We start from the raw sequence: 26,451 nt of genomic DNA, 5'->3' as shown, positions 1-26,451 counted from the left end.
CCACTTCAGATTTTAGTGGCTCTGATGTGAGCAACAGGATTTTTCAACCCACATCCAGAATTGTGCAGATACTATGGTAATATACACTCCAGAAGCATCTAAAGGTAAACTAAATAAATTATTTTGTTGCCATGCAATGTCATACATCAGGGGTTTTCAAGCTTTTTTAGTTGGTGTACCCCTGGCGGCCAGTCAAGAAGCAAGGAGTCCCTCCTAATTTCCCCCGCCACTTTTTACTTCCTTCTCTTGGAACAGAAGCCTCTAAAAACCTGCTACACTGATTTACACCCAGCTCCAGCCAATGAACAAATGCTTCTACTCCCAATTGGCAGGCAAGGTTTTCTGAGTAGATGTGATATCTCTTATTAGACCAACTGAGTAGTTGGAAAAAACTCTTCGCCAGCTTTCGGGCACAATCACCCTTCTTCAGGTCTAGGGAGTCTCTGATGTTCTGAGATCTCCAAGAACCGAGAGAAGCAAGGTGGGGGAGAGCATGTAGCCTGGGCATGTAAATAGGTACATGGGGAGGGGCTGGGGGGGGAGGGAGGGGAGGTTTCTGCCCAGGTGCAATTTCTTACCAATCACAGCCACAGAATCATCATCTTCTGTAGATGCTTCTGAGTGGGTCTCACTTTCTGTTCCAGTAGAATCAGCTGATTCTAGTTCTTGTGGGGCATTTGGTTTAATAGCTTCAGGTTTCTGCTTGTCACCAGCGTTCTCTGTATCTACCCTGCTCTCTTTGTTGTCATCTTTCATGAAGCCTTCCTCATTCACTTGAAGGTTGCTGCTAATACTATGCTCAAATTGGCAATTCTGCTCAGTGTTCTGGGAGTCTGTTCTTGCAGATTTCTTTCCTATAACTTTTTCATTTCCTTTATACCTGCAGGACAAAGTATTATGTTAGACCAGTCTAAACTTAAAGCTGAAGGGAATAGGTGAAAAATAGGTGATTGTTTTAAAAGCATTGTGTAAAATTATAAGAATAAACAAACTATTTTAAGCTTGCCCTGTGGAATGAAATGATGGTTATGTTAATTCCAACTGTATCAAATTCTCTATTTTGGAAACAACTGCCCGAATTCTAAGGAGTTGGTATTTTGCTATTGACAGCATCTTTAAAGTAGTGAAAAAATATTAGGATTTCTCTTTGCTTCTAAAGATCCCTGCTTTAAGATTGATGGACTACAAATATTCTAATCAATGCGTTCTATTTAGCACCTCTACTTACTGCAGTCTATTCACAGTGTCTGATGAAACAAGCCCTCTGCTTTCAAAAGCTCTTGCTAATCCATCTCTGATGGCACAAATCTAGTCTGCCTCCTGGGCTACAAATAATACAGCACAGAAGGAAGTATAGAAAACAAGTTAATGAGTTAATTTCCCTGTGCAAATTGTCATAGTTCCATGTTACTACTTACATTAGTTACTGCTGCGGTACAATTCCAACCCATCACACTGCCTAAACTAACCTTACCTCCCTCACATGGCAATAGTGCTGGGATATAATCATGATGTAGAGGGTTACAGAGATATAGAACTGCTTCATATCCAATTGCCCTTCTCTTATGCCTAAACTTTTTTCTGAGCAAATGGCCCACATGTAGCAAATTGTTTGGGACCCAGTCTGTTAAAAACATTTTTATTTGGATAGTGAAGTAAGTTTACCTCATCATTCATCAGACAAAAAATGTTCATATATTTACCAGCCACCTTGATTGATGTTTGAATTAAATGTATTTTTACTGTATGGGTCTTTAAGAATAAACTTGTATGCAGTTTTAAACCTGACCTTTGGGGCAATCCATCTTGGCCCTGGCTTTGTGATGGATCCCCATCACCATGTCTCTCAGCTTCACTTTGGGACACAGTTGCTGCATCCTTCTCCTCCTCCTCTTCTTCTGCTTCTCCATCTTCCTCCTCTTGCCTTTCTTCATTAGAGGCATCCTGTCCATCAAGCCTCTTCTCACCTTCCAGGGATTTACTCTCCTCTCTTTCTTCTTTGCCCTTTATCCATTGACTGTTGCCATCAACAGTATCCTCTTCCCCGTTTTGAACAGACCTCCCTCTATACTGATAGTAGCATTCCAAACCTTTCCCTTTGTTCTTTGGCTCTTGAATCAAAAAGCCATTTGCCTTTTCAGCATTTTCTTTGTTGAGCTTATGAACCCTTTCTGTGTGAGAGAAGGACTCATTCTTCTGGATGGCTCCCTCTAGAAACAATAAGAAAATCCCAAGGATTTTAACAAAGTCTTGCATGGTTAGCATAATTTCAGTTGTTTTCTGAGTCAATTTCTGCTTTTCTCCTCCAGTTTCCAAGGTCTATGTACATGTTTCCTAAACAATGGTAATGGTCATGAGCGTCAACCAAAGTAACATGTTAATCTAGTATGTAATGGAGCTACATATTCAGATATTCTCCTTATAAACATTTTTCATACTGAAACTTGTTTCAAGCTATGGATAATATAACATATATTTTTAAGTAAAGCACTTCCTTGGAGTACTTATGGCCATACAAAGCATAATGTACTGTACATGACATGGCAAATGATCTTTACATGTTTAGATGCTGATTGGGCAACACTACTCATGTTGGCTAGGACCCAGTCATGGGAGTAGCCTATGGACTTCAGTCAGACTGGTCGTATGAGTAAGTCTGTCTCTGTGTGAGTAACTAAAGGTACTGCAGTTGGACTATGCATTAGAACCGGAGCAGTGTGAATTCTCTTACCTGTGGAATCAGGGAAGTTCTGCTTTTTTACATTCTTTGTTCCTTGCACTCTTAAATATGACTTCTCTATTGTTTTCTGATCTGTGATCAACTGTGGGAATACAAATGATCCTTTAGTCACTCAGCACAGCTTTCATATTCTGCTACTCATTGTGAAATCACACTTTCTCTTGTGGGCAAAACCAAACAGTTTGTGTGAATTAAATAAAAAAACCCTTTAAATATTATTCACTCTACTTATGAGTGCTCTTGGGTTTAGATACTAGCAGCCTGATGCTGCTTGCATCAGCAGAAAGCAGGGAGAACTCAGTTGGAATCAATGGAATTATATTAGTGTGAAAATAGCCCATGAAAGAGCAGAATTAAGCTGCCGGGACTGAAAAATAATCCTCAAGAAATTAGCTGTTGCCTCACCAGCTGTGAAAAACTGGGTTAGCTAGTCTAAAACAAAGCTAGGAAGATTTAATTTTCTATTAAAATATTCAATAATAGCCTTACTGACAGATTTCAAATAGATTTTTGCTGTTAATCAACTTCTGGTAACAACATTTTTAATGATCCAATATAATTTATTGCAAGATGATGAAAAAGTTACCAGAAATTTGAGCATATAAATCACAGTATTAGTTTTGTAGCCTACTGTATCTATATTTTACAATGTTATACTGACATCTAGAGGAGCTTTGTACTGAGCATAAAACTTAACTATTATTCATGCATTTATAGCTATTTAGTAATATCCCGGTGGAATTTGTTTGGCATCTTTCCCATCAGCCATTCCTAGACTATAACAATCCATAACATGTTCAGCAGAATTCCATTCCTCTCTTACTTTCTTTCTAATGTCAAACTAATACAATGAACTATACAAATTGTTAATAATAGAAATGGGTCAAAACGGGTATGAAAAATAGAGATACTTAAATTACTGTGATGAATCTTTCTCTCTGAATCATCAATGAAAACAGCATGTTATGTTTACACACACACACACACACACACACACACAAACTGGATACTACTTTGCTGGATATTTACAAAAATGTAATAGAACTATATGGACAATATAGTGGAAACCACATGTACTCTCTAAAACTACTAAGTTAACTGGATAGTTAACTTTAAGGGAAACAAACAGAAATAAAGCATTCTAAGAGAAGGAAGAAACAAGTTAAAACAGTCATTTTCAAACTTCCAAAAGTCATGGAACTCTTTCATATCAACCGTGGCTGCACAGGCTGTGTGAGCTGCCATGGAGCTAGGTCACCCAGTCTGCTCCACTATTACCCCATATCTCTTTGTGAAACCCTTGATAACCTATCGTGGAACCTCCGGGTTCCATGGAATGGATTTCTAAAAATCCTGGATGTATCTACATGAGATGCATTACTGCATAGTAGAGCTAGCTGCTATGCAGTAAGCGTCCACGTCTACACATGAAGACACATACTGAGCAGTGACTGGCTCTAATCGCAACTAAATCTTCTACCTGCAAATGCAAGTAACAAGTTTACTCGAGATTACTTACTGCGCAGCAAATGTGCTCCCAGTCAGCCCGGCAGCAGAGGGCGGGAGACTGCTCCTTGTCCCTGGAAGCTGCCTGCTGCTGGGGCAGGCTCCACCACTGGAGCCCAGGTAGGAACAATGTAGAGGCAATACATGGGCCCAGGCTGGGAGACCCTTATCTCCCAGCGCCAGCTCCACAATTCCAGCCCCTCTGTCTCCTGGCCTCTGGGCTAGCACCCAGGGGGAGCCTAGAGCTCCCTCTAGCTGCTGCAGGGGTCCAGTGCAGGGCCACAGGGAGCAGGAGCAGCAAATCTACTACCGCAGCACTGCACATGTGGACATATACCTGGGAGAGTTTACTTGAGAGTAAACTGTTCCTGGATTATTTGCACGTGTAGATGCACCCACTGAGTTAGAAAATAGAATGCATAGTTTGCATCTTCACTTAGCAAGTCCATTTTAAAAATATTAATCCATAGCAGTCATGGAAACTGCTTTGAGCGTGAGAATTGAGACTGACAGAGATTGTGAACGATGTTAGTCTTTACAGGATTCCAGCTATGATATGAAGCGAGCTTAATTTCCTTCATAATATAAACTGGAGACTTGCGCAAATTAAGATGCTCCATAAATCTCTCTCTAATCTCCTTATGTCTACCTATATCACAAAGAGTCACTCAGGGCTTGCCTTAGTTTTCTGCTCTGTGGTGAAGAGTGCTAAAGGAGGAGGGTGAAACTTTAGACTGATTCATTCTGTTAAGTTACCACAATTACTAATGCACTCAGATTCCTGTAAGCATGTAATCCTCGCCATGTTGCTGAGGACATTACCTATAATCAAATATAGTCAGCTGAGCAAATAACCAAGCAAGTGTTTCCAAAATCTTTGATACATGGGGCCAGATTTCATTTTTGCAGGCATCCAGTGTTTCTCATAAAATTTTCTTGCAGTTTGCAGGTGTGAAAAACAGAAGCCAGCTTTTGAAAATCTGCCCAGTGGAATTTTGTATGATGCCAAGTGTCTTTGATGCCAGGGAGTTAAATAAATTACTACACTATTTATTCAAACATCATTTCTGAACTCTTATATTTTAGCAGCAGATGGAGAAGTTCATATTATTTTAAATTAAAAAAAACCCTGTTGCAGCAGGAATAAAATGAAATGTGTTGAAGCTTCTACCTATATTCTTCAGACTTAATAAACAGAAGTTGTTCATGATAATTAAGGAGCTGGTTGTGAGTGCACTAAGGTAAAGCGTAGGTATGTTTGGTAAGACAGGTAGTTTGATAAATACTCCCCATCAGCATAGGAATAATCATGAATATGTGAGTTTAAGTTTCATACTTGATGAGGTTTTTCCTAATCACAGGTAACTCATGAATGGTGTGTTTAACTTGTCAAATCTTGGCCTAGGGGAACTTTATGGATGTTCAATCAGAGCTTCGTCTATGGGAACACATTTTGTGTGGTTCCTGTGAAATTTGTTGAGACCAGAAGATTGTGCATAGTGTGCTCTCAAAAAAAAGCTTGGGGCACCTCTAAAACTGCTAAGTTCACTGCACAGTTAAATCTAAGGGAAACAAGGAGAAATAAAATATTCTAAGAGAAGGCAGAAAAGAGTTAGAAAATAAGAGGCATAGTTTGTATCTCCAAGTCTCCTTTGACAATATGACCTTAAAAGCATAGATTTCATAGACATTAGGGCTGGAAGGGACCTCGGAAGATCATAGAGTCCAGCCCCCTGCCCCAGGGGCATATCATAGATACTTTGTTACGGATACATGTGCTATTTGCTCCATACGATATTGCATCCTGAGCCTTTTTATGCTGCTTTTGAAGACCCTTCTCATTCAAACCTATCCATAGGGATTTTTTAGCCTTGATTTTGGATAAGTAGCATTCTTTCTTTTTACAGCTTCTGAACTCATCTGAAACGATTTTTCTTAGTCATGGGATTCTAATGTTTAAAGCTGTCCAGAATGGAAATGATACACAATTTTTTTTCAAGGGTATGCATATAATACTATTAGGCTTATATACTTGGACATTCCTTTTTTTCATACAAAGATGAAACTTCCAATATAGTTTGCTTTTTCTTTCAAAATTGTCCCAAAGGTAAACATTAAGGGTTACATTTTATGTGCCCGCAAACTTAACAGAACAAGAGGGTGGGTGCATTAATGCAAATTATCATACATTCTTAAAGATATTTTTTGGACATTAACACATAATACAGAGTGCGTACGAGATGTAATAGTAGCAGAATAAAGCATTATGTTCAAGGGTCATTAAAGCCTTTAGTATAGGCTGATGGATAAGACTATTTTCAGAAATTATATAGATATATTTTAGAAGCATTATGAAAAAAAAATGAGTAATTAAGCATTGAGTAACCATAGGTATAAATATAATATATTTTAATAGCAATTGCAAATTCAATAAAAATTAATGTTTTTTAATGGACATCTGACTCCTTTTTAATGAGCTGTATTTAGTTAAATTCTTTCTTTTTACTACACCAGGACTAACCTTGGAATGTTTTTCTAGCAAGCCTTCCACTTTTTTTTATTCACCTAATAAAACCCTTTGATTTTCTTCCCACACAGGCAATTTTATAATGAATGGCTTCATGAAGCAGCCCAGAAGTTATAGTTTAGAGCTTCTTTATTACTCTGTTGCAGCTCTTTTGATGTCAAAATGAGGTATTCCATGGCTTCCCTTCAATCTCATTCAACAGATAGCAATATATAGAAATTTGCATATGCAAAGAATGCATTGCGTACTCATCTGGTGTCTGTTTCATAGATGCCTAGGATATTTCCCGTAGATTTATTAGGATCTGATATCCAGCTTTTATATAAGAGCTATTCATCCTGCATTAATAGATATAATTTTGCTACTTGATCTGTGTGGTGATATGGAACACTTGAGCAGGTAATTAACACCCAGAGTTATGTCGTGCACTAAGCCAACATGTAAGATGTTCTCTGTGTGTCTGTATTTCTAGATGGGAGAACTTCTTGCATGTGACTGAAATCTTAAAATACTAACTTTTGGCATCAGAAATGCATTTCATGCCTGCTTTACTCAAGTAAATCGTCAGCTATCCCAGTAGGGATGGCCTCTGTCCTCTTCACCATTGTATTCCTCCTCAGAATATACTTCTTTGAAGAATGTAGTGTTAAATGACCTTTGAATCACATTCTGATACTTATTTCTCACAAAACATACACACACAGAGGAATTCTGCTCCACTGCTTCAGGTTTCATAGTGGCCATTGTATCTAAGTCATTATTTATTGCTTATCTCTACAGGCTGTAAGCACTTCGGGGCAGAGAAGTTTTATCTTTCATGTTCTTTGTGGGGTTGAGTTCATTCAAACAAAATCTTCCTATATATACTAAGTCCAGTGGCAATGCATAGGGGGTATATAGGAGTGCACGTGCACCCCCTGAGAGCGCTGGTGCACCCCCTGACAGCGAGCGCCCCCTGCTTAGGCGACAGGTGGCTGGGGGGCAGGCGGGAGTGCCAGTGCCCCCCCTGCGTGCGCTGGCCAAGGACTGGGAGCACCAGGAAAAGCACCATTGGCATTTCCAGGAGCACTGATGGCACTTCTGGGTGCCCCACTTGCGCTTCCGGTTCGGCACTATCAGCTGTGAGAGGACTGCCCCCCCCCCCGGTTGCTGACTGGCCATTGGGGTGGGCACATGCCCCCCCTGATTCAGGAGACACCAGTTGCCCATGACTAAGTCCAAGTTGTAACTCCTAATCAATCACACACAAAAATGTAAAGTAAATGCCATGAGAATTATGATTCCTCATTAGGATGTGCAGGAGAATCCATATGTAAAATCATTTAGCAAATGCAAGAGAATTCACTATCCAGATATAGATGCAAGCATGTTTTCATCAAGACTTTTATCAAATACCATTCTACCTATCAATTCTCAGTATCAGGAAGTCAACTCTCACCTCTGGCCCATGCTGCCCATCTCCATCACTCCTGTGCACATTTTCAAATGAGCGTCTTCATACTTCTTCCCATTCTGACCCTCATCCTAAGAGCAGCTCCCCAGAAATATGTGCAGAACCATTTCATTGCTGTCTTTCAAAGTCCTTCTTAAAATTTTCCTTTGCTGAGATGTCTTCATGAGATGTTTTTTGGGAAACCATGACAAAGGTTGGCCTGGTATGGTAAAACCTGACTAGTATGTCTCCCTGTTCTCCCTTGCATCTCTGTATTTATCTGTATTTTTCTTCATCTCTTAACATACTAAGTTTGTAACCTCTTTGGGAGACGGAATATCTTTTTGTTCTGTTGTACAGCTGCTAGCACCATGGGGTCCTGGTCTGAAATTACCTCCATCACTGTCACTGTAGGCACATATACTTCATTTGCACCTACATCATGATGAGATCAATCTGTAAACTACTCCAGAATTTCATATTTATACAAAATAGCTTATTTTCTTTTGTGGGCATCAACTTTGTCAGAGTTGGCATCTCAGAAGATGGAGGAGAAGGGATCTATCATGAGAGCCAAACAGTGGCCATTTTCTTGATATGGAACAGTTAGCTCTGAGTTTCACCTGTCAAATCTTAGGCAAAATCTTGCAACCACATTAATTAAGCAACAGAAAATATTTCTCAGCTTGGCTGACTCATTGGAGCCAACCATACTGTGATATGCATGGCAAGTATGTCCAGACTTCTTGAACTGTACTTCATGAGCTGTTTTTGGGAAATCATGCTGCTGGGAGATTTCCAAATGGTTACAAACTTCAAAATCATCCCCTACAGCTTTGATGACTCACTTTTAATTGGATTCCAAAACACGGGCTTCCTAATAACACATTTCATTTAACAGGCAGGGTTAAAAAAAAAATAAATCTGGGATTTCTTTATTTCACCTTCATAGACATGCTTTTTCCTGTGGTACCTCACCATGAAGGCAGCACACGCTGAATGGAATGTGTTTGGAATCAGCCCAGGCTCCACCAGGGCTGCTGTCCAGCCAGGCTTTGGTCCTCGTCGTTGGCGTATGTGTGAAAGATCAAGGGTGGTGCCAGGAGGACACCAAAGCCAATAATGAAAAAGAATGGGGTTGTCCTTTTCTGAGGTAATTTCAAAGTTACTTACAACCCAGGATTGTGAGTGCACTGGTATCCTTTACTTAGACTAGAGAATATATTTACTTCATTAACAGACGGCAAGAATTTATCTGAGAACAATGGAAGGCAGGGATGCTTATGGGTGATATCTTTTATGTTTGGTTGGGATAGAATTAGATACACTTTCGAATGCAGTGCATTCTTCTTTAGATCTCAGGAAAAAGCAGTCACACACAGCGAGGTGGGAGGTAAAAAGGGAGGGGTTGCCAAAATACAATTTTGCCCAGAGTGCCATTTTCCCCAAGGCCAGCTCTGCTCCCAGGATGCCGTGACATCCTGGTTGAGGATCACCAGAGACTAACTAAAGGTACTTGTGAAGCTGCATGAGTATAGCCTGAAAGCAGGTAAGAAAAACCCTGAGTTTTATTAGCACATTGTATCTGTATTTGACTGCTCTCCCTAACCTCCAATGTGGGGAAAACAGCAGGGACTCTTATTTGTGCACAAATCATCTACTAATGGGTCAATTTCATTCAAGATATATACCATCCTTCTGCTTCTGTATCAGAGATTCATGGCTACCTCTTTATAATCCAGGACACTGGGTATAAGTGAAAGTAAGCCATTGTTATTCTCTTCTCCCTTTCCTCCCTCCCTGGCCCCCTTCTTTCCTGTGGAAATGTTCTCTTTGCTTTTTCAGGAACATTTTAAGCCTAAATTTGATAGCCCATACTGAGCAGGTGGGAGGGGAAGGCCATAAGCAACGCTGATATAATGCCTGCTCGAGTGGTTTCTAGTTTTGCAGAAAGCACTCTATTTCTCGCTCAGGCAAAGAAGAGATTGTGTCTGCCCAAGCACCAGTAGCTGCCAGTTCTGCAGTGGCAGCCAGATTCAGCAGTCTCAGCTGACGAATACTATACCAAGTCCCATTATTCTCAATGCAGAACTGAATTAAGTCTGTTTTTACTTAAAACTGGGATGTGTTTACTAAATCCAGCTGTTGTTCACTGACTTGCACGATAATTTTATGATGATCCTTTTATAATAAATCACATGCATATGCAAGGAGGTAATGACATGCCAACATATGTGGGATATGTAGTAAAACAAACAAAATATTAAAAGTGCAATAATATCATCAGGGCAGTTCCAGAACTGCTTATTCAGCATGTACTTGAGCAAAATGCCTACCAATTCCAATCAGTGTCCCTTAGAGTCTGAATAAAACTAAGCCTGGGGTGGAGGAAAGAAGTGGTGGTGATGGAGGCAGAATACCTGATGAGACAGACATTTTAGGGTTCTTTGGGTATGTCAACACTTTTCCCACAGTGCTCCCAGAAGGGCTGTTTTCAAACACATATCACACACCTGCTCCCATGCACAAAACAAAGAAATGGAGAAGTGAAGCTGATTTGAAGTGCATATCACAAGGCCACTCTCAAATATACCAGAGACAACAGGTTTGATGTTGGCCATGGTGAGGGAGATGCCCTTGGAATGGCATTACCACTGCATTTGTGGATTGGGTGTGGAATGAAAGTCCTCAAGAGTGTCTGTGCCAACAAGACCCACAGAAATGGTGTAGATATGTTCTTTCTCCACTTCCCAAAAGAATTTGCCAACTCTTTGCACTCATCTCTGTGTCATTTGGATTTCCCTGCTTTACTTTGCCGTGGATGCTAGCTTTGTATGCACATTTGCCCTCTTCTAATACACTAATTTCTGTGCCATTCTCCTTGCTCTCCAGTACACATGGCATGCTTCCAGGAATTAATCAGTAAACTTTCCTTTTACTATGTTTCTACAGCACCTGACACCCTGGGGTACTGATTCTTGGGGCTTCTGGGAGCTTCAGTCTGAAAACAGCCCTTCTGGGAGCACTGTGGGAACAATGTTGACATACCCCCAAAAACCTAAAAATTTTGTCTCATCAGGTTTTCTGCCTCCATTGCCAGCACTTCCTTCCTCTACCTCAGGCTTAGTTTTATTCAGACTTCAGAAACATAATGGGTTTGATTTAATTCTTATTTACAATCACTTATGAATATGTTATTCCACTGATGCTAGTAGAATTGTACTTCTACCCACATAGTAAGTAGATCAAACTTTTATGTCCGGCTTTACTTCATGCGATTTTCATACCATTTTACCAACAGATGTATTTTTATTAAAATTTTTTATTAAAAATAAAAGATGGATATTTCAAATAAGTAATTCTTGTTCCATCCATTTTCCATTCCATACTAAAGTATAGCTCAACAAAGGAGGTGACAGTAAAGAAAAGAAAGGCTTTTTGGAATTTCTTTATGAGTTCAATACAGCTTGTTATTTGACAATATCCTATAAAAATACCCCCTTTTTCATGCAAGGTACTTTGGGTAAATGCAATATCTTTTATTACACCAACTAAGTAGTTGGAAAAAATTGTTTTTTGCAAGCTTTTGGGTACAAATACCCTTCTTCAGGCAGAGAGTCTGCAGTTGTTCTGTGCTCTCCTAGATGGGATAGACGCTAGTATGTAAGAATGCAGGTCAGTGAAAATGCAAATGTGTGGCAGTGAGGATCAGAGGGGGTGAGAGACAATGGGTGAGTGACTGGTGGGGGGGTGGGGAAGGGGGAATGGTGACCTAGTGCGACTCTCTCTCTGCCTGAAGAAGGGTGTTTGTACCTGAAAGCTTGCAAAGAACAGTTTTTCCAACTACTTAGTTGGTCTAATAAAAGATATCACATTTACCCAAAGAACCTGAGGTGGGGTGAGGTGAGCACGCCAGTAGGGAGGGAAAGACTGCAGCAAGACTTGGATAGGTTACAGGGGTGGGCTAGCAAAAACAGGATCCACTTCAATACTGACAAGTGCAGGGTGCTGCACTTGGGCAGTAGTAAACAGCAGCACACTTATAGGGTGGGAAACTCCCTTCTTGAGAGAACCGAGGTGGAGAGGGATCTTGGAGTCATTGTTGACTCCAGGATGAACATGGGCCGACAATGCGAGGTCATGGCTGGAAGGGCTAACCGGACCTTGTCATGCATCCACAGGTGCATCTCTAGCAGGGCCAAGGAGGTGATCCTCCCCATCTATGCAACACTGGTCAGGCCACAGCTGGAGTACTGTGTCCAGTTCTGTGTGCTCCACTTCAGGAGGGATGTGGACAACATTGAGAGGGTCCAGAGGAGGGCCACCCGCATGATCCGGGGACAACAGGGCAGACCCTACAATGAGAGACTGCAGGATCTGAACCTGTTCAGCCTTCACAAGCGAAGGCTGAGGGGGGACCTCGTGACCATCTATAAACTCACTAGGGGGGACCAGAAGGGTTTGGAAGAGACCTTGTTTCCCCTAGCGCCCCCTGGCATAACAAGGAATAACGGCCACAAGTTGTTGGAGAGTAGGTTTAGATTAGACATCCGTAAGAACTACTTCACAGGGCGGCTAGGATCTGGAACCAACTTCCAAGGGAAGTGGTGCTGGCTTCTACCCTGGGGCTCTTTAAGAGGAGGCTTGATGCCACCTGGCTGGGATCATCTGAGCCCAGTTTTTTTTCTCCTGCCCAGGCAGGGGGTTGGACTTGAAGATCTACAAGGTCCCTTCCGACCCTACTTCTATGATTCTATGAACCTCATTTACCTACATCCTTAGACCAACACAGCTACAACCAACACCACCAAAACATGGAGAATATCTCTTTTTTCTTTCATTCTTATATACAGTGGTTGATTTTCCATCCCATTATCAATGCCTTGGAAAGAAGCGTGCACAATCATATAACTTTCATAAGAGGACTGTCCTGATCTACTGAAAGAAAGAACTTTACAAGATGTTCCTTTTCTGCAGCTCAGATTCCATTAGACTCTATTAAGTTACATGTGTTGGCTTCAGCACTTCTTACCTAACTAGGAAGCGGGGCTGCTTAAGGATAACCAGATTAAGAGGCATCTGCCTCTGAATAAATGCTAGGTACTTCTAAATCAAGTAGCACTATTCCTGTTAACACTTTCACACAATGTTTGAAGCTTGAGAATTCAAGAACATCTCCTCCAATGCATGAACAATGTTTGCACCTTTAAAAAAAACTGTAAAAAACAAGCAGCAAAGGATCTGTGAAAAACAGCAATTTTAGTTGAGGTAATATAAAAAATAATGTGTTGAAAGTAATTTGTAAAACTGTATCATTGTAACACGCAGAGGCAAGGTTTACCTAACTAAGTGCAATACAACAAGCTTACAGGACTGATGATGAAGTCTGTTCTAGTCAGTGGAAGTTTTTACACATATTTAAATGGTTTTTGTATCAGGCTCACAGAGAATGCAGTGAAGTTCCATTGATATTGAAATGGGTTGAAAATATTCAGTTTCTATAAAATAAAGTAAATATTTTCAACCCATTTCAATATCAGTGGAACTTCACTGCAAGATTGATTTAAGCAAGATTCGCAAGACTTGGCCCTGTTAGATTAATTGTAAATAGAACTTCAGTTTCTATAAAATAAAATAAAGTTCTGTTTACAGTGAATCTAACAGGGCCAAGTCTTGTGAATCTTGCTTAAATCAACCTTTCCTTTATCCTGATATCAGATGAAGCAGAAGTATTGCAGGATAATACATATAGTAAGCTGTTTTGTGAAATAAATTACTTATACTGACTGATTCCAAGCCTACTGAAATCAGTGGGAGAATTTCAATCAACTTCAGTGAGCTTTGGAAGAGGTTATATAACATCTGCATTGTATTGTCTCTTTCCCAATTGTTTATAAATCCAGAGAACATCTAAGAAAAACCTAGGGTCCGAATTTGCTCCCACTGAAATCAGTGTAAATGTTGTCATTGAGTTCAACAGAGAATTGGCCCCTAATTATGTCTTCTAATAGAAATCACTATGCTGCAAACTGAACATTAGGGGAAACAATCCTGCAGTTCACACTGATTTTCTACATCGTTGTCATTAAAAGTTGCTTAGTTAGGTCTAAACAAGTTACAGACTAAAGCATCTGGATTTGCCTCTCTTAACTTTAATGACTTAAAACACTGAGCATGCCAAAAAATAGACTTGTACCAGATAATAACACTCCTCAGCAATTTTAAAAGCAAACCTACACTCACCTTTTTATTGTTTTTTTGGAGTGAACTGAAATATTTTTTGTCCAGCAAAATTTGTGTCCTGAAAACATGTCCAACTTCATCTTTCTTCAAGAAACCAACACCTTTGCCAAGCTTAGGAGAAGCCTGGTCTTTGAAAACTAAGACACTGAGTCCAGAAGTTTTCAATATCTTGATCAAAAACCCAAGCAGCTGCTGTAACCCCAGAATTACTTGTTCCATTTCATATAATCTTTTAGCTTGCTGATGTGCACTCCTGTTCATACCAGCAAGGGTATTGCTCATTGCTAAGCAGAGCCCCTGGATTTCAGAACTGTTTAGCTTTTCTTTTGTTTCTCTGATATATCCAGGTTCAGTTGTGTTTGCCTTTAACATCCCAATGTCTTCTTCAATGCAACAGATTTCCCAGGAAACACTGTTTAGCTTCTGAAGGACATTGTCTTGCATGGCCAACAACTTGTCTACTTTCTGACCAAGGAAGGTAAACTTCATATCCAAGGTATTAATATTTTCAGAGAAGCTGATATGTCTGATTGCAGCATGGGGATTTTGTGTGGTTTCCATATCATTAGCAGGCTCCTGATTTTGCAAAGCATTAGGATCAAATATTTTGGCCAAAGAATTTACCACTGAGGTGGCAGAACTATGGCTGCTGGAGGTAGTCATTATGCTGGGTTAGTCAGGAAGGAACTGCTCTAATGGTCAACAATTTAAAGACAATTTCTGTTTTAAAATATTCTTGTCCAGTCTTCTCTAGCACATACCCTGGCTCAGCAAATCAAGCTATTTAAAAGCCATCCAAATATATTTGATTATGATAAAGTAAAGGGACACCCAGATTTCTGAGAAAGCAGAACACCCCTGTCTTTTTTTTAACCAGTTTTAAAGTGAAACAAATATAGTAAAAGACATTTGCTGAGCATCCTAAATGCACTTTGCTCCATGACGTCAGCCTCTGGGGTTGGATTTGTTTGCACTCCAATGGAATTCGATAGTGAAAAGGCTATGAGACATCTGAGAAGCCTTGCTGGGTGAAGATACTTTGACACCAGCTTTATTTCTTTTCAGAAATATGACTCTGCTCTTAAATGGGAAAATAGTGAGGGTCCAAAATTGGTGGCTATGCTTGGGTACTTGAAATGATTGCCTTTAATGTCAGTTTTTCTGATTAAAATGTGCAGTTTGTTGAGAAACCTATTACCAAAGACATCATTAAAAAAGAGAGGTGTGTTGTGCAATTAATACTTAAGAGAAAGAGAGGTCTTGGTATACAGACACTGCAGGAAGTCACAACCTTTCCTCTCCACTGCACAGTTACCACCTCTGACACAGTGTACAAAACCAAACCAAAGTCTAAACAGGCCTTTTCCTCATAAAACAGATTCCATTTACTTCTGTTTTTAGCAAATATAACACAAATGAAGACACTCTTAGGATCTTCAGTGATCTGACTATATACTGTAGGAAATAGTTTATTGGCAACATCTGGTATAGTTTAGAAAGGGATGATTCTGCCTGGAACACAGGAGGTCCCTTCCAACCCCATTTTCTTACAATTCTAGATCAGTGGTTCTCAACCATTTTTAGATTTAAGGTACCCCTCCTTAGATTCAATGTGCTCCTCAGAAAATGCCAACTCTTAATTTTCACTCATTTTTTGACTACAGAAAACCAGTAGAGCAATTCTTCTGTTGCAAAGAACTCAGAAAGCCCACAATAGAACAGAATACTTTTAACACTGTGAATATCTATTTGAAATCTCAGGGTTTAGCTTGTGAATTCTGTTTGCACACCTAACAGTGATAATATTATGTGGCATATTGGGATACCTTTGAAAGCATCTTGAGGCCAATGGCATAACTAGAGCAGAGGCAAACAACAGAGAAGGGCGTGAAAAAAACAGCCTGTGCCACAGCCATGTGATTGTGATTGCAATGGCAGCAGCAAACAGAAGTTGCTGCTGCCCCTGTGTGCAGCAGCCACCCCTGGGCACTCAGCCACATTCTTACCTTGGTGCTCAAGGCACCCCAGGGTGCTGTAGCACCCTGCTTCAGAATCACTGCCTCAGTGCCATCCCCATATGGTCTGCCTGTAAACTTCTTCTTTAAAAACAATCATTGATTACTATCACAAATGTTTTTCTGAAGGGCTTTCATTTTTTATAAAGTGGCCATTACAGGATGCCTCATGGGGTTGGGAATCAGAAATTCTGGTTTTTGCCTGAAGTGCTTAAAGTGTTTTCTCTTTCACTCTCTCTCTCAGTTGCCTCAGATCTTTCCTACCACCAATACTGTTTATAAGAGCTTTACAGAGAAACTTAAAGTAGTCATCATGAATCGATATGCATTTAGTATTGAAATGTGCTGAAAGCTAATTCAAGCACTTGTACTTTGCTTTCAGGTTACTGCAGGTTAAAAAAAGAAAGATTTCATAATACATTAGCCACTTTGTGACAGCAGCTTGTCACCATGGTTGAAATGTGAACTGTGTCCAGGCCTGTCCCTGAAACTTGGATTCAGATCTTTCTTACATAACATACATTATCAGGAGGTAGCTAACAAGTGTTATGGTTAATAGCATAGTCCACACAATGATTTAGAAGTTTAAGTGATTTAAAAGCAAGAAACTGGATGAAAAAAAAATAAATGGAGATTAGGGATCCCTATTTCACAGAAAGAATAACACATGAGACATCGGGGGGGTGGGGAACACCGATAGAGAGAGAGCATCACGGAGCCTCCTGCAAAGAACTGTCACGTTTAAGGCCCCCAAAGTTGCTCCATTTATCTCTGCTAGAAACATAAATTACATTCTCTGGGCACCTACACATCTGTAAAAGTCCCTGTTAGCTACAACATTCTAGCAGAGGTGTCTGCATCATCTGTAAAATGGCTAGACTTGGAGAATGTTGTATCTTGCCTGAAATGTCAGCAACGTGGTTCACAATTCTAGGTTTGCAGCATTTTCTCTTCTGCACAAGAAAAGCCAAGTTTCATTATATGCCCATCTAGCCCCAGTGATTCTCAACCAGGGTTCCATGACACCCTGGGGTGTCTTGAGATCCTTTCAAGGCTGCCACTGGATGCCATGCAATATTACCACTGTCAGGTATGCAAACATGATTCGCATAATAAAAACATAGATTCCGTATAGGAATCAACAGTATTAAAAATATTCTGACCTGTCATGGAGTTCTGTGCAACAGAAGAACTACTCTGTTATTTTTCTGTAGTCAAAAAACAAGTGAAAATTAAGAGCTGGCATTTTTCTAAGGGGTGTCTCAAGTATATGTGGGGGTCCCTTGAATCTACTGAGGGGTGTATTCAGTCTAAAAAAGGTCAAGAACCTGCCTTGTAGCCTAAGTCAAACAAAATATACCTGTAACTCTTTTTTAATCCTATTCATTAGGAGTCCTTATAATCAAAGTGTGCCTGCCCTTCAACAATATTTGCTCCAATCTACAGTGCATGAATTTCTCAGAATCTTTCTTGTAATGAGATGCCCAGAATTGAATGCAACTTTCCAGCTGTTGTTGTATCAGCGCCTATTCAAACAGGCTATTACTTCCTGTCATTGTTGGCTTTGGATTTCTTGAATCTTTGGATTAATATTATCCACGTGGGTTGACAAGTTCTGCATTGTGAAATGTCAATGAACATTTTCATCAAAACTATGCTTTTGATGGAAAAAAATGGCAACAAACTCAGTGACATTTTCTCAACTTCCCACCTTTTCCCTAGCTCCCAATAATACTGTATTCTAGTGAAACAAAAATACGTATGTATTTGCTCAGCGTAGAAGCTATTGGAGATTAACAGTATGAATTTTGAAAATGGTTAAATTGGCTGTATAAACAAAGAAATTTGTTTATCTGAACATAATGTAAAAAGAACTTGCTTTGCAGGTCTTGAACAAGACATGAGTTACCGTATGCTTTCTCTCACAGCTCAAAATACTGAATGCACTAGGCCATCACACCACAGAGGTGACAATATTGGTTGGAAAGCTGTGGAATACTGGGAATTTTTCCATAGTCTAAGAAACATGTGTACTAAATCTTCTTGTGTTAATCAACTGTGGAAACTCAGAGTATTTAATAGGCTGCTAAAAATATTTATTTGTATTTGCTGGTCTGTTGATATTGCATTTTTTCACTAGGCTTTGTTGCATTACAAATTTACTTAAAGTTAACTCTGGTATTTCTCCCTTTGTTTCTACCATGTTACTAAACACCCATATAAAAAGTATCAGGTGGCAGGGTACACAGAAATTCCCCCTAATTTGGAAGGAATATAAGCAAGTGTGCATGCCATGACAAGGGAAAAGACAAAATTACAGAGAATTCCAGTTGTTCATTTATCCACACAGTACACATACCCTCAGCCAGCAGGAGTGAATAGTACAAAATGGGTTTGTGAAGGTTGTGATAAATGTCCCAGTTCACTTCAATGGAAATTTTGTTGCTAGAGTTTTGGAAATTATTCTACCTGATTTTTTGTGTCTCAAACTTCTTGTAGACTGTCATGCCTCCTTATTTTAGTGACAGAAGTTATAATTTAGAAATTATCCCTAAATCAATGGACTAAGCAATCTGGGAATTAGAAGATGGTCCCTTAGTTGGGTGGTAGTTAGTTAGACACTAAAGATGCTTGCCTACTGCTCTGTAATAAAACTTGTTATTTAGTTTTTCCCATTCAAGAGTGACCATCTTCACTGAACCCAATGATCATTATATTTGCCATCAGTTTTAATTGAAAAGTGGTAGGGGAGAGGGCAATACCTAGTACATGCATATACTACTTATTTTAGCCTTGTGAACTTCTAGGCTAGGGACAAGTTATACATAAACCGGTTTAAGTGATCAGGAACTGGTTTAAACCTGTAACAGAACAGAAGTTCAGCGCACATAAACTGCTTTCAAAATGGGCAAAACCAGTTTAAGATAAACCTGGTTGGATGTAGTATTAGACTTAACTGATTTAGGTCAAACCGATTTATTGAACTTGTCGCAGATCAAGTTAACTCACAGAACTTGATCTGGGACAGAAGAACTTCCTGGTTCAAGTTAACTCACAGTCCCTCAGCATCCCAGAATGCTTTGCAGCGCTGGGCTATGCTGTCTACTTTAGCAGAGCAGGGACTGCCTCACCCCTCTGCTCCTTAGCCTGTTTTCTGTTTGTGTCTGTCAGTCTATGGGGACAGGAGTGGGCAGGGGAACAGACCCCCAGCCCTCCTAGCCAGGGTCAATGCAGCATGTGGGAGGAGGGAAACCCTTTCTCCTACTCCCCCTTGCCAGCTGTCACAGGAGGGAGGGAGGGAGAAGAAGTCCTCCCGATCAGGTGCCTGCCCACCCAGCCTGGCATAGGGGAATTGGGAAGCCTCTGTCTTGGGGGGCTCCCCCCCACCCCAGCATAGGGTATCCCAGCCTGAGGCAGCCCCAGGGAGCTGAGGGAAATTCTTCCCCTCTCAAATCCCAGGACTGCTTGCCTTGGCTGCTGAGAGTCTCAGGGACAGCCCAGGACAGCCTTAGGGAGCAGAGGGAAATTCTCCTGCTCCTCTGCACCTGGTTTTGGCTGAGCTGCTGTGAATCTGAGGCAAAACTTTTTGTAGGGGAGTGGAAGAATTTCCTTCTGCTCCCTGAGGGTTGTCCCACACTATCCCTGAGACTTGCAACAGCTCAGGCAGGCAGCTCTGGGGTTCAGGAGGGGAAGAATTCCCCTCAGCTCCCTGGGAGACCCTGGGCTGGGGTGGGGGAAGACCCCCAAGGAGGGGGCTCTCCAGGGCCCCATGCTGGGCTGCATAGGCAGGCACCTGGCCTGGATGACTCCTTCTCCCTCCTTCCTCGGGCAGCAGCTGAAGCAATCAGGAGCTGGGAAGAAGGAGGGGGGAATCTTCTGAGCTCCCCAGGGCTGCCGGGGCTGGGGAACCCAGGCTGGAGAAACCCCCCACAAAGTGGGCCAACACCTGGACAGGGGGCTCCTTAACCACCTGTGGAGGGACAGCAGGGGAGTAGGAGCGTGTACTGAGGAGACAATTGGTGACACTTGGCTGGGCTGGAAGTGGCCATCTAGCTGGGAGATGTGACCCAGTCAGTGCAGGCCTCCGTAGGCCTTGCCCAATTGAAAACTGAATGTCATTTCAGTTGTTGATCAGTTCAACCTACACAGCTTAGAGGAAGCTGCCTACATTGAATCTATTTTGCCTCAGGCTTTTTGACTGCCTGTACTTAGTCCTAGTAGTCTATGGCCCCAGTTTGAGAATCAGTTGATTCAATCTACCTCCTCAGGACATCAAAAATATCCATCATATCAACATTTTGAATTTCAGATCTGGAGTTGCCCAGTACAAACTTGAATTAGGCTCTGATCCACAGCCCTTTGAAGTCAAGAGAAGCCTTTCCATTCTATAACTGGGATATAGATCGGACTCATAGTTATCAGAAAAAACTATACTATTAAAAATACTGATATCTCAGTAAATCCTGAGAATCTACAATAGTTGTATTTCCAGTGCAAAGATTGAGAAAGCTAAATAACAACTTCTTAACAAGCTACTCACATCCTCTTCAGTGATACCAATTCCTTGATAGTAATGTGGAGATGGTGAATTACTTGCATTCTCTTTTTTGTCCTCTGAAGGAACTACTTCAAAGCAAGTTTTCTTCCCATTCCACCCCCTCCTCATGATTATTATTTTTATGGCCAAACCCCTTCAATAAGTTCAGTTCTTTCATATTTCCTATCCACTAAAGGTCCAGACAAAGCAGCTCATAAATTTATGGCTGCTGGCATCAAACAGTATAAACAAGAACTCAAGTGAAAATGTTTGAGTAGTAGAGACTGATTCCAATTTTCTCTGGCTGGATGCCATGAGTTAGGATATGCTATAATTCATGTAAGATTGCTATCATTCTGGTTTAGCATGGCTAGAACAAAATGCTTCGTCATTAATACCAAATTGTTTTGCACACCATCTCTTACATTTCCACATCCTCCTTGACACATATTGTTTCTATTTCATTTTCTGAGAGGACTGTTTATGTTTACCCCCAAATAAAATGCAATAGCTTGCCACTTATGAGTTTCCAGCACATGTATGGTGTCCACAGCACATTCCAGCCAGGGCTTAGTCACATGTACAAGCAATGGACAATCCTCCTGACATTTCTGTTCTCAAGTTCTGGCAGGGTTCAGGATGAGTATATATTAAGAAAACCAACATGTGTACAACTAGCTCTGACTTGCAAGAATTTAGCATGGCCCACTGTGACCTCTGACTTTTACCTCTCAGAGGCCTCGTTTACATGAGATGCTGACTGTGTTGTAGCCCAAGACTACTGCACAGCTGCACTGCATGGTAGAAAGCGTGATGTGACACCATGTGACTTCACAGTAGTCTCAGGCTACTGTGCAGTCAGCATCACAAACAAGCCATTCCTCGGTGCTACTGTGCAGTAACTCAGGTTACTGTGCAGTCATTTAGTACTTTTTTATACAAGTACTAAATGACTGTGCAGTAACAACTGAGCAGTCAGTGTCTTGTGTAGATGCAGCCAGAGTAGTAGCAACTTAGAAACTTTGCTCATTTGCAAATGCCTTCACTGGTATTTTGTGATATTCATGTTGGAGAAGACATAACCTGAAGACACAACTCACACAAGCTAAGGCCCATAGTGCATATTTATTATTAAGCTGATTGGGGAGAATGCCAGTGCAAAATTATCTTTTTATGAAGCTAAAAGACATCATAGAGTAACTATAGATTCTGAATTTGTATAATGTGTATAATAGCTTTGCTTGTATACAGAACACTACATATGTGTATATTCCTACTTACACACACACACACACACACACGGAATATCTACACATGCAAATTTAATGTGCAGTAACTGAAATTACTGCACAGTCCAGGGGTGTCTACATGTGCATGCCTGTGCTGTGCAGTAAATATGGTAACTTATGCCATCTTCAGTGTAAATTTGATACCTGCATCATGCAGGTATCAAATTTATGCCCCATTAGTTACTGTGCAGTAATGCATGTGTAGATGCTTTATTGCACAGTAACACTGTGTGTATGGACTGACTTGGGATTAACTTTAGTCCCAAATCAATCCACACACCGTGTTAATGCACTTTAATGCCTGCACATGTAGATGCCAGCCTCTTTCCACTTACTGTGCAGTAATTTACTGTGTAGTAAATTTAAGCTGGTGTAAATGCATGTGTAGACACACCCAGTATATTACTATTATCTACACCTGGTCACAATTTTTCAAATTTTTATTTCTGTTTTGGAGAAAAATATGGGGAAAAGTTTCATGGATTTTTTGTGAAATTATTTTGTACTTTACATATTACATAATAATATACGTTCAAGTAGAATACTCCCTGAAATATATCAACTTTCCCCTCAGCAAATCACTCATGCTGAGACTAAAATCTCAGGGAAGATATGAGACAAGCAATCTAGAAATATAGAGCTTGGTGCAGCCATATAAACTAATTTATACTGATTTATATTTTTAAGGATTTACATGACTCTTGTACTGTTACCTCATTAATATCTCTGTTCTTGTTTACTGCTGACTTTCCCATGATCTATATTACTTTTCCTAATCCTTTCATTTTACTACTTTTTTCATGGTCAGTCAGTGCTGTCCCCTCTCATGCTACCTGGAACAATATTTCTCCATCTTTCTTAAATCCAATTTTTCAGAAAGTCACCTTTTTTTTTCCTTTTCTGACTCTTGTCTATGTTTGTCCATTTTGTGAAGAATCATTTATAAAAAACCAGATTGAGAGTACATATTTCAACACAGCATGGCAAAATGCTGTATAAATTCACTCATATATAAGGAGAAATATGATTTAAAAACCATATGGAAATACACAGTCCCTTCAATATCTTTATCTTTGTCTGATAAAGTGGGTGGTATTTCTGTTGCTGCTGTTGTTTTCAGTGAATAAATTTTAGTAATATCAATAACATCTGAATTTTTATTTGTGATTCATAGATGAGTTATGTCCTGGGCAATTTTTTTCTAGATGATATTGATCACCAATTTTATAGGTCACTTACAAGGGAAGTGTCTCTTTTTATCCAGATGCAAAAGTAAAGCATTTCTGCATGGTCCCCTCCTGTGATTTGCTGAATTTACTGTTGAAGCCTCTAGGGTTTATATTTTTATGTACAAAAGAGCCACTATCCTGAAATACAGGTTTAATGTGCTGGAGCAGGAGTTGACGCGGTATTGTGCATGGTGGCACTGTAAAGAAAGACTGGGTTGAAACATGTTTGCTCCTGCTCCAGCAGAGTACAACAGCTCCCTTGAGAAACAATATAAACTTACAGCTGCTGAGTTCAGAAACAGATTCAGAAAGAAAGCACGAAAGCAATGAAACAGATTCATGAAGTCATGCTATTTACTGAAAGTTCCCAGATGTCAGAGATGGTGGAACCGGAAACACACACTATTTCTCTCCCACTGTACCCCCCAGAAAGACAGAGATCAACATGGATCAGGGATTTTATCCAAACCTGCTCATTTCTAAGGCCAGCAGTAATGCTGAAGTTTCTCACTGTGGGGACTGAAATAATTGTATGCCCAAGATTAAGTGACATACTGTGTCATAAGTGATCTATGTTTATGGATTGCTATAGGTTTATGGATCTCAAGAGGTTTGCCCAGAAAGTTAGTCTGGAACTCTGCTTAGGGTAAAAAAAAAAGAAGCTGCTTTATACAAGTTAGGAACATATAGCAAGAAAGTTCTGGCAATGAACTTCATGAGGTAGGCCTAGAAAATTTATAGTTCCACGGGGCTCTCTGCATCCAGCTACTCTACAACCTGTTAATTAATTATGTATTTCTCCACCTTTAGCATAATCTCCCTGGCAACAAGGCATCCTGGAGTAAGCCTTAGTGATAAATCATGACGGTAAATCTCTGAACCAAACTGAAAGGTGATCATTATCAGAGTTCAGTGGTAAGTCTTTGGAGACCACGTAATACTTGCAGGGGCCTTTTGTCTTACATGAGAAAATAGGACTAGAAAGGGCCTCTCAGGCCATCAGTTCCAGTCTTCTGCATTTTCAGGCAACCTTTTCTCTGAAAGGGTATATAGAACTATCTCCGTCAGTCCCCTTTGAACACCACAGTTAGGAAGCACCCTATTAAAAAAAACCCTCAACAACAGGGCATGGGTATAGAGGAGGGGGACTAGGGTATTGCCAGTGCTGTATCTGAAGGACAGGGAATTGGGTTAAAATGTGCTCAGCTTCTATCACTAGTAAGTCACGTCTAACAGTTTTTCTGAACGCATCTGCCTTGGTCTCCTCAGACCATTGTGAAGTCCTTATTGGCTCAAATTAGCCTGAAAAAGCAGTATAACATAAGACATAAAAAAAATTAATCCATTAAGGCTGCATTTGATGGAAACATACTGCATTTTATTTCTGGATCTCTCCAGAAGCTTTTTAAAAATGTCTACTTGTCCTAAAACACACCTAACTCTAGAAAATATGTGGCTTCAAGAAAATTAAAATCATGACAAAAGACACTGCCCATATTCTTAGGAGACCTTGTGACCTGTGGGTGGTAGACCTCCGCAGCCACCCACCCCACACGGAAACACATGCCCAAGTTGCAACAACTTTTTTTGATCCCAGATCAGCCTCATCATTCACTTTTGGACCCACAGATAAAACAGTCACGGAAGACAGTCATCCTCGACTGCAAGGGTTTGCTGATATGGTAGTTAGTCAGGTAAGTCTTTCCACTGAAGTCACTTTGAACAGCTTTTACAAAGGTCAATAATAATTTGCTCACACAAGGAGTTTTGCTGCAGTTAATGGACTCTTTGTATGAATAACTTCTGCACAGCTGGAGTACAAGTTGTAAAATTAGGCCCAAAATCAGCAGTCTTATACGCAGGAATATTTTCATGTCTGAGGTTGGCTACAGCATAAATGGCAAAGTCGGCAAATTCTTTATTGCTGGTTGGCCTCAACTGATGGTGTCCTCTGCTGCCCAAGATGTCTGACCCCCCTCATATGAAAATCCTTACCTCTGCTTAGCTGTCCGTGTAATTTTTACTCATTTCAAAAAAGAAAAATTTCTGAGGCTGAAAAATGCAGTGTGATAAATTACCCATTAATAGCATAAAACTCTATTTCCAGGAAACAAGTTTAAAGGAAAATTTCTGACATTCTGAGGCTGAAGCCAGAGGTGTCATAACTTTGAAAGAGAGGAATGAAAGAAGCACTGTCTCCAGGTGCACCAGGGGTTGTACCTCATTTCATCTGCTGGGGAGACTGTTTAAAATCTTTGGTTGCAATCCAGAACTTTTCTGGCAGTTAGCGTCCTGTATTAAAAATTTATAAACCACAAAAGACCTTTTCTTACAAAAATGTTAATTCAGGATGGATAGCCTGAAAAGACTTAAAAGAGACAGTCATCAGAAGTGCTTATGTGGAAAATTGGATGTAAGTAATGCTTTTCATTTCACCAGAACATACTAAAAATACAGTGAATGTGATTTCAGTGGGAAGGGAAGCTGTACTGATTAAATTATTTTTTAAAGAGTTGGGGAGAAGAGCTCCAAAACTGCCAGTTAACCTGTGTGAGGCAGCACTTCTACTGGGAATCTTCCTCTTCTTCCAAACAGATATGGTGATGAATACCGACTGTCATTTCATTTTTCAAACTGTATCCACTCTGTAGTCCATAACTGTGCAGTCCAGGTCAGAATTTATGCATACTTAGTGACTTTTCACACTCACAGCCAGTCTTAGCAGGTGAGGATGGTACAGAGCTATGGAGAATAACATGACCTCCGTCTGTTTCCAGTTATCAACCTCTGCTGAGTTAGCTTAGGAACAGCTATCTTTGGCTTCATGACAAGCTCTTCCAAGATCTGTACCCCTGAGAATATAGCATAATACCTGCAGTAGTGGAGGTGCAATACTATGCTAGGAAATTAGAGATGGTTGGTTAGTGCCCAAT

At 40.4% G+C, this 26,451-nt stretch overlaps 1 protein-coding gene across 1 annotated transcript in view; it reads right to left on the bottom strand.

Moving 5' to 3' along the window:
• Positions 1-26,451, bottom strand: part of MYLK4 (myosin light chain kinase family member 4) — a 106,136-nt gene that overhangs the window by 16,850 nt on the left and 62,835 nt on the right. The window contains exons 3-5 of the mRNA XM_019521861.1: positions 2,732-2,822; positions 1,790-2,210; positions 579-880 (exon numbers count right to left, since the gene is read on the bottom strand). Coding sequence (XP_019377406.1) covers positions 579-880; positions 1,790-2,210; positions 2,732-2,822 — 814 coding nt within the window. The remainder of the gene's footprint in view (positions 1-578; positions 881-1,789; positions 2,211-2,731; positions 2,823-26,451) is intronic.

The sequence above is a fragment of the Gavialis gangeticus genome, unplaced genomic scaffold (genome assembly GCF_001723915.1).
Source record: "Gavialis gangeticus isolate Ggan-Ray unplaced genomic scaffold, GavGan_comp1, whole genome shotgun sequence".
NCBI classification, from domain to species: domain Eukaryota; kingdom Metazoa; phylum Chordata; order Crocodylia; family Gavialidae; genus Gavialis; species Gavialis gangeticus.
The sequence above is the reverse complement of the archived record's forward strand: the minus strand, read 5'-3'. Positions and strand labels throughout refer to the sequence as shown.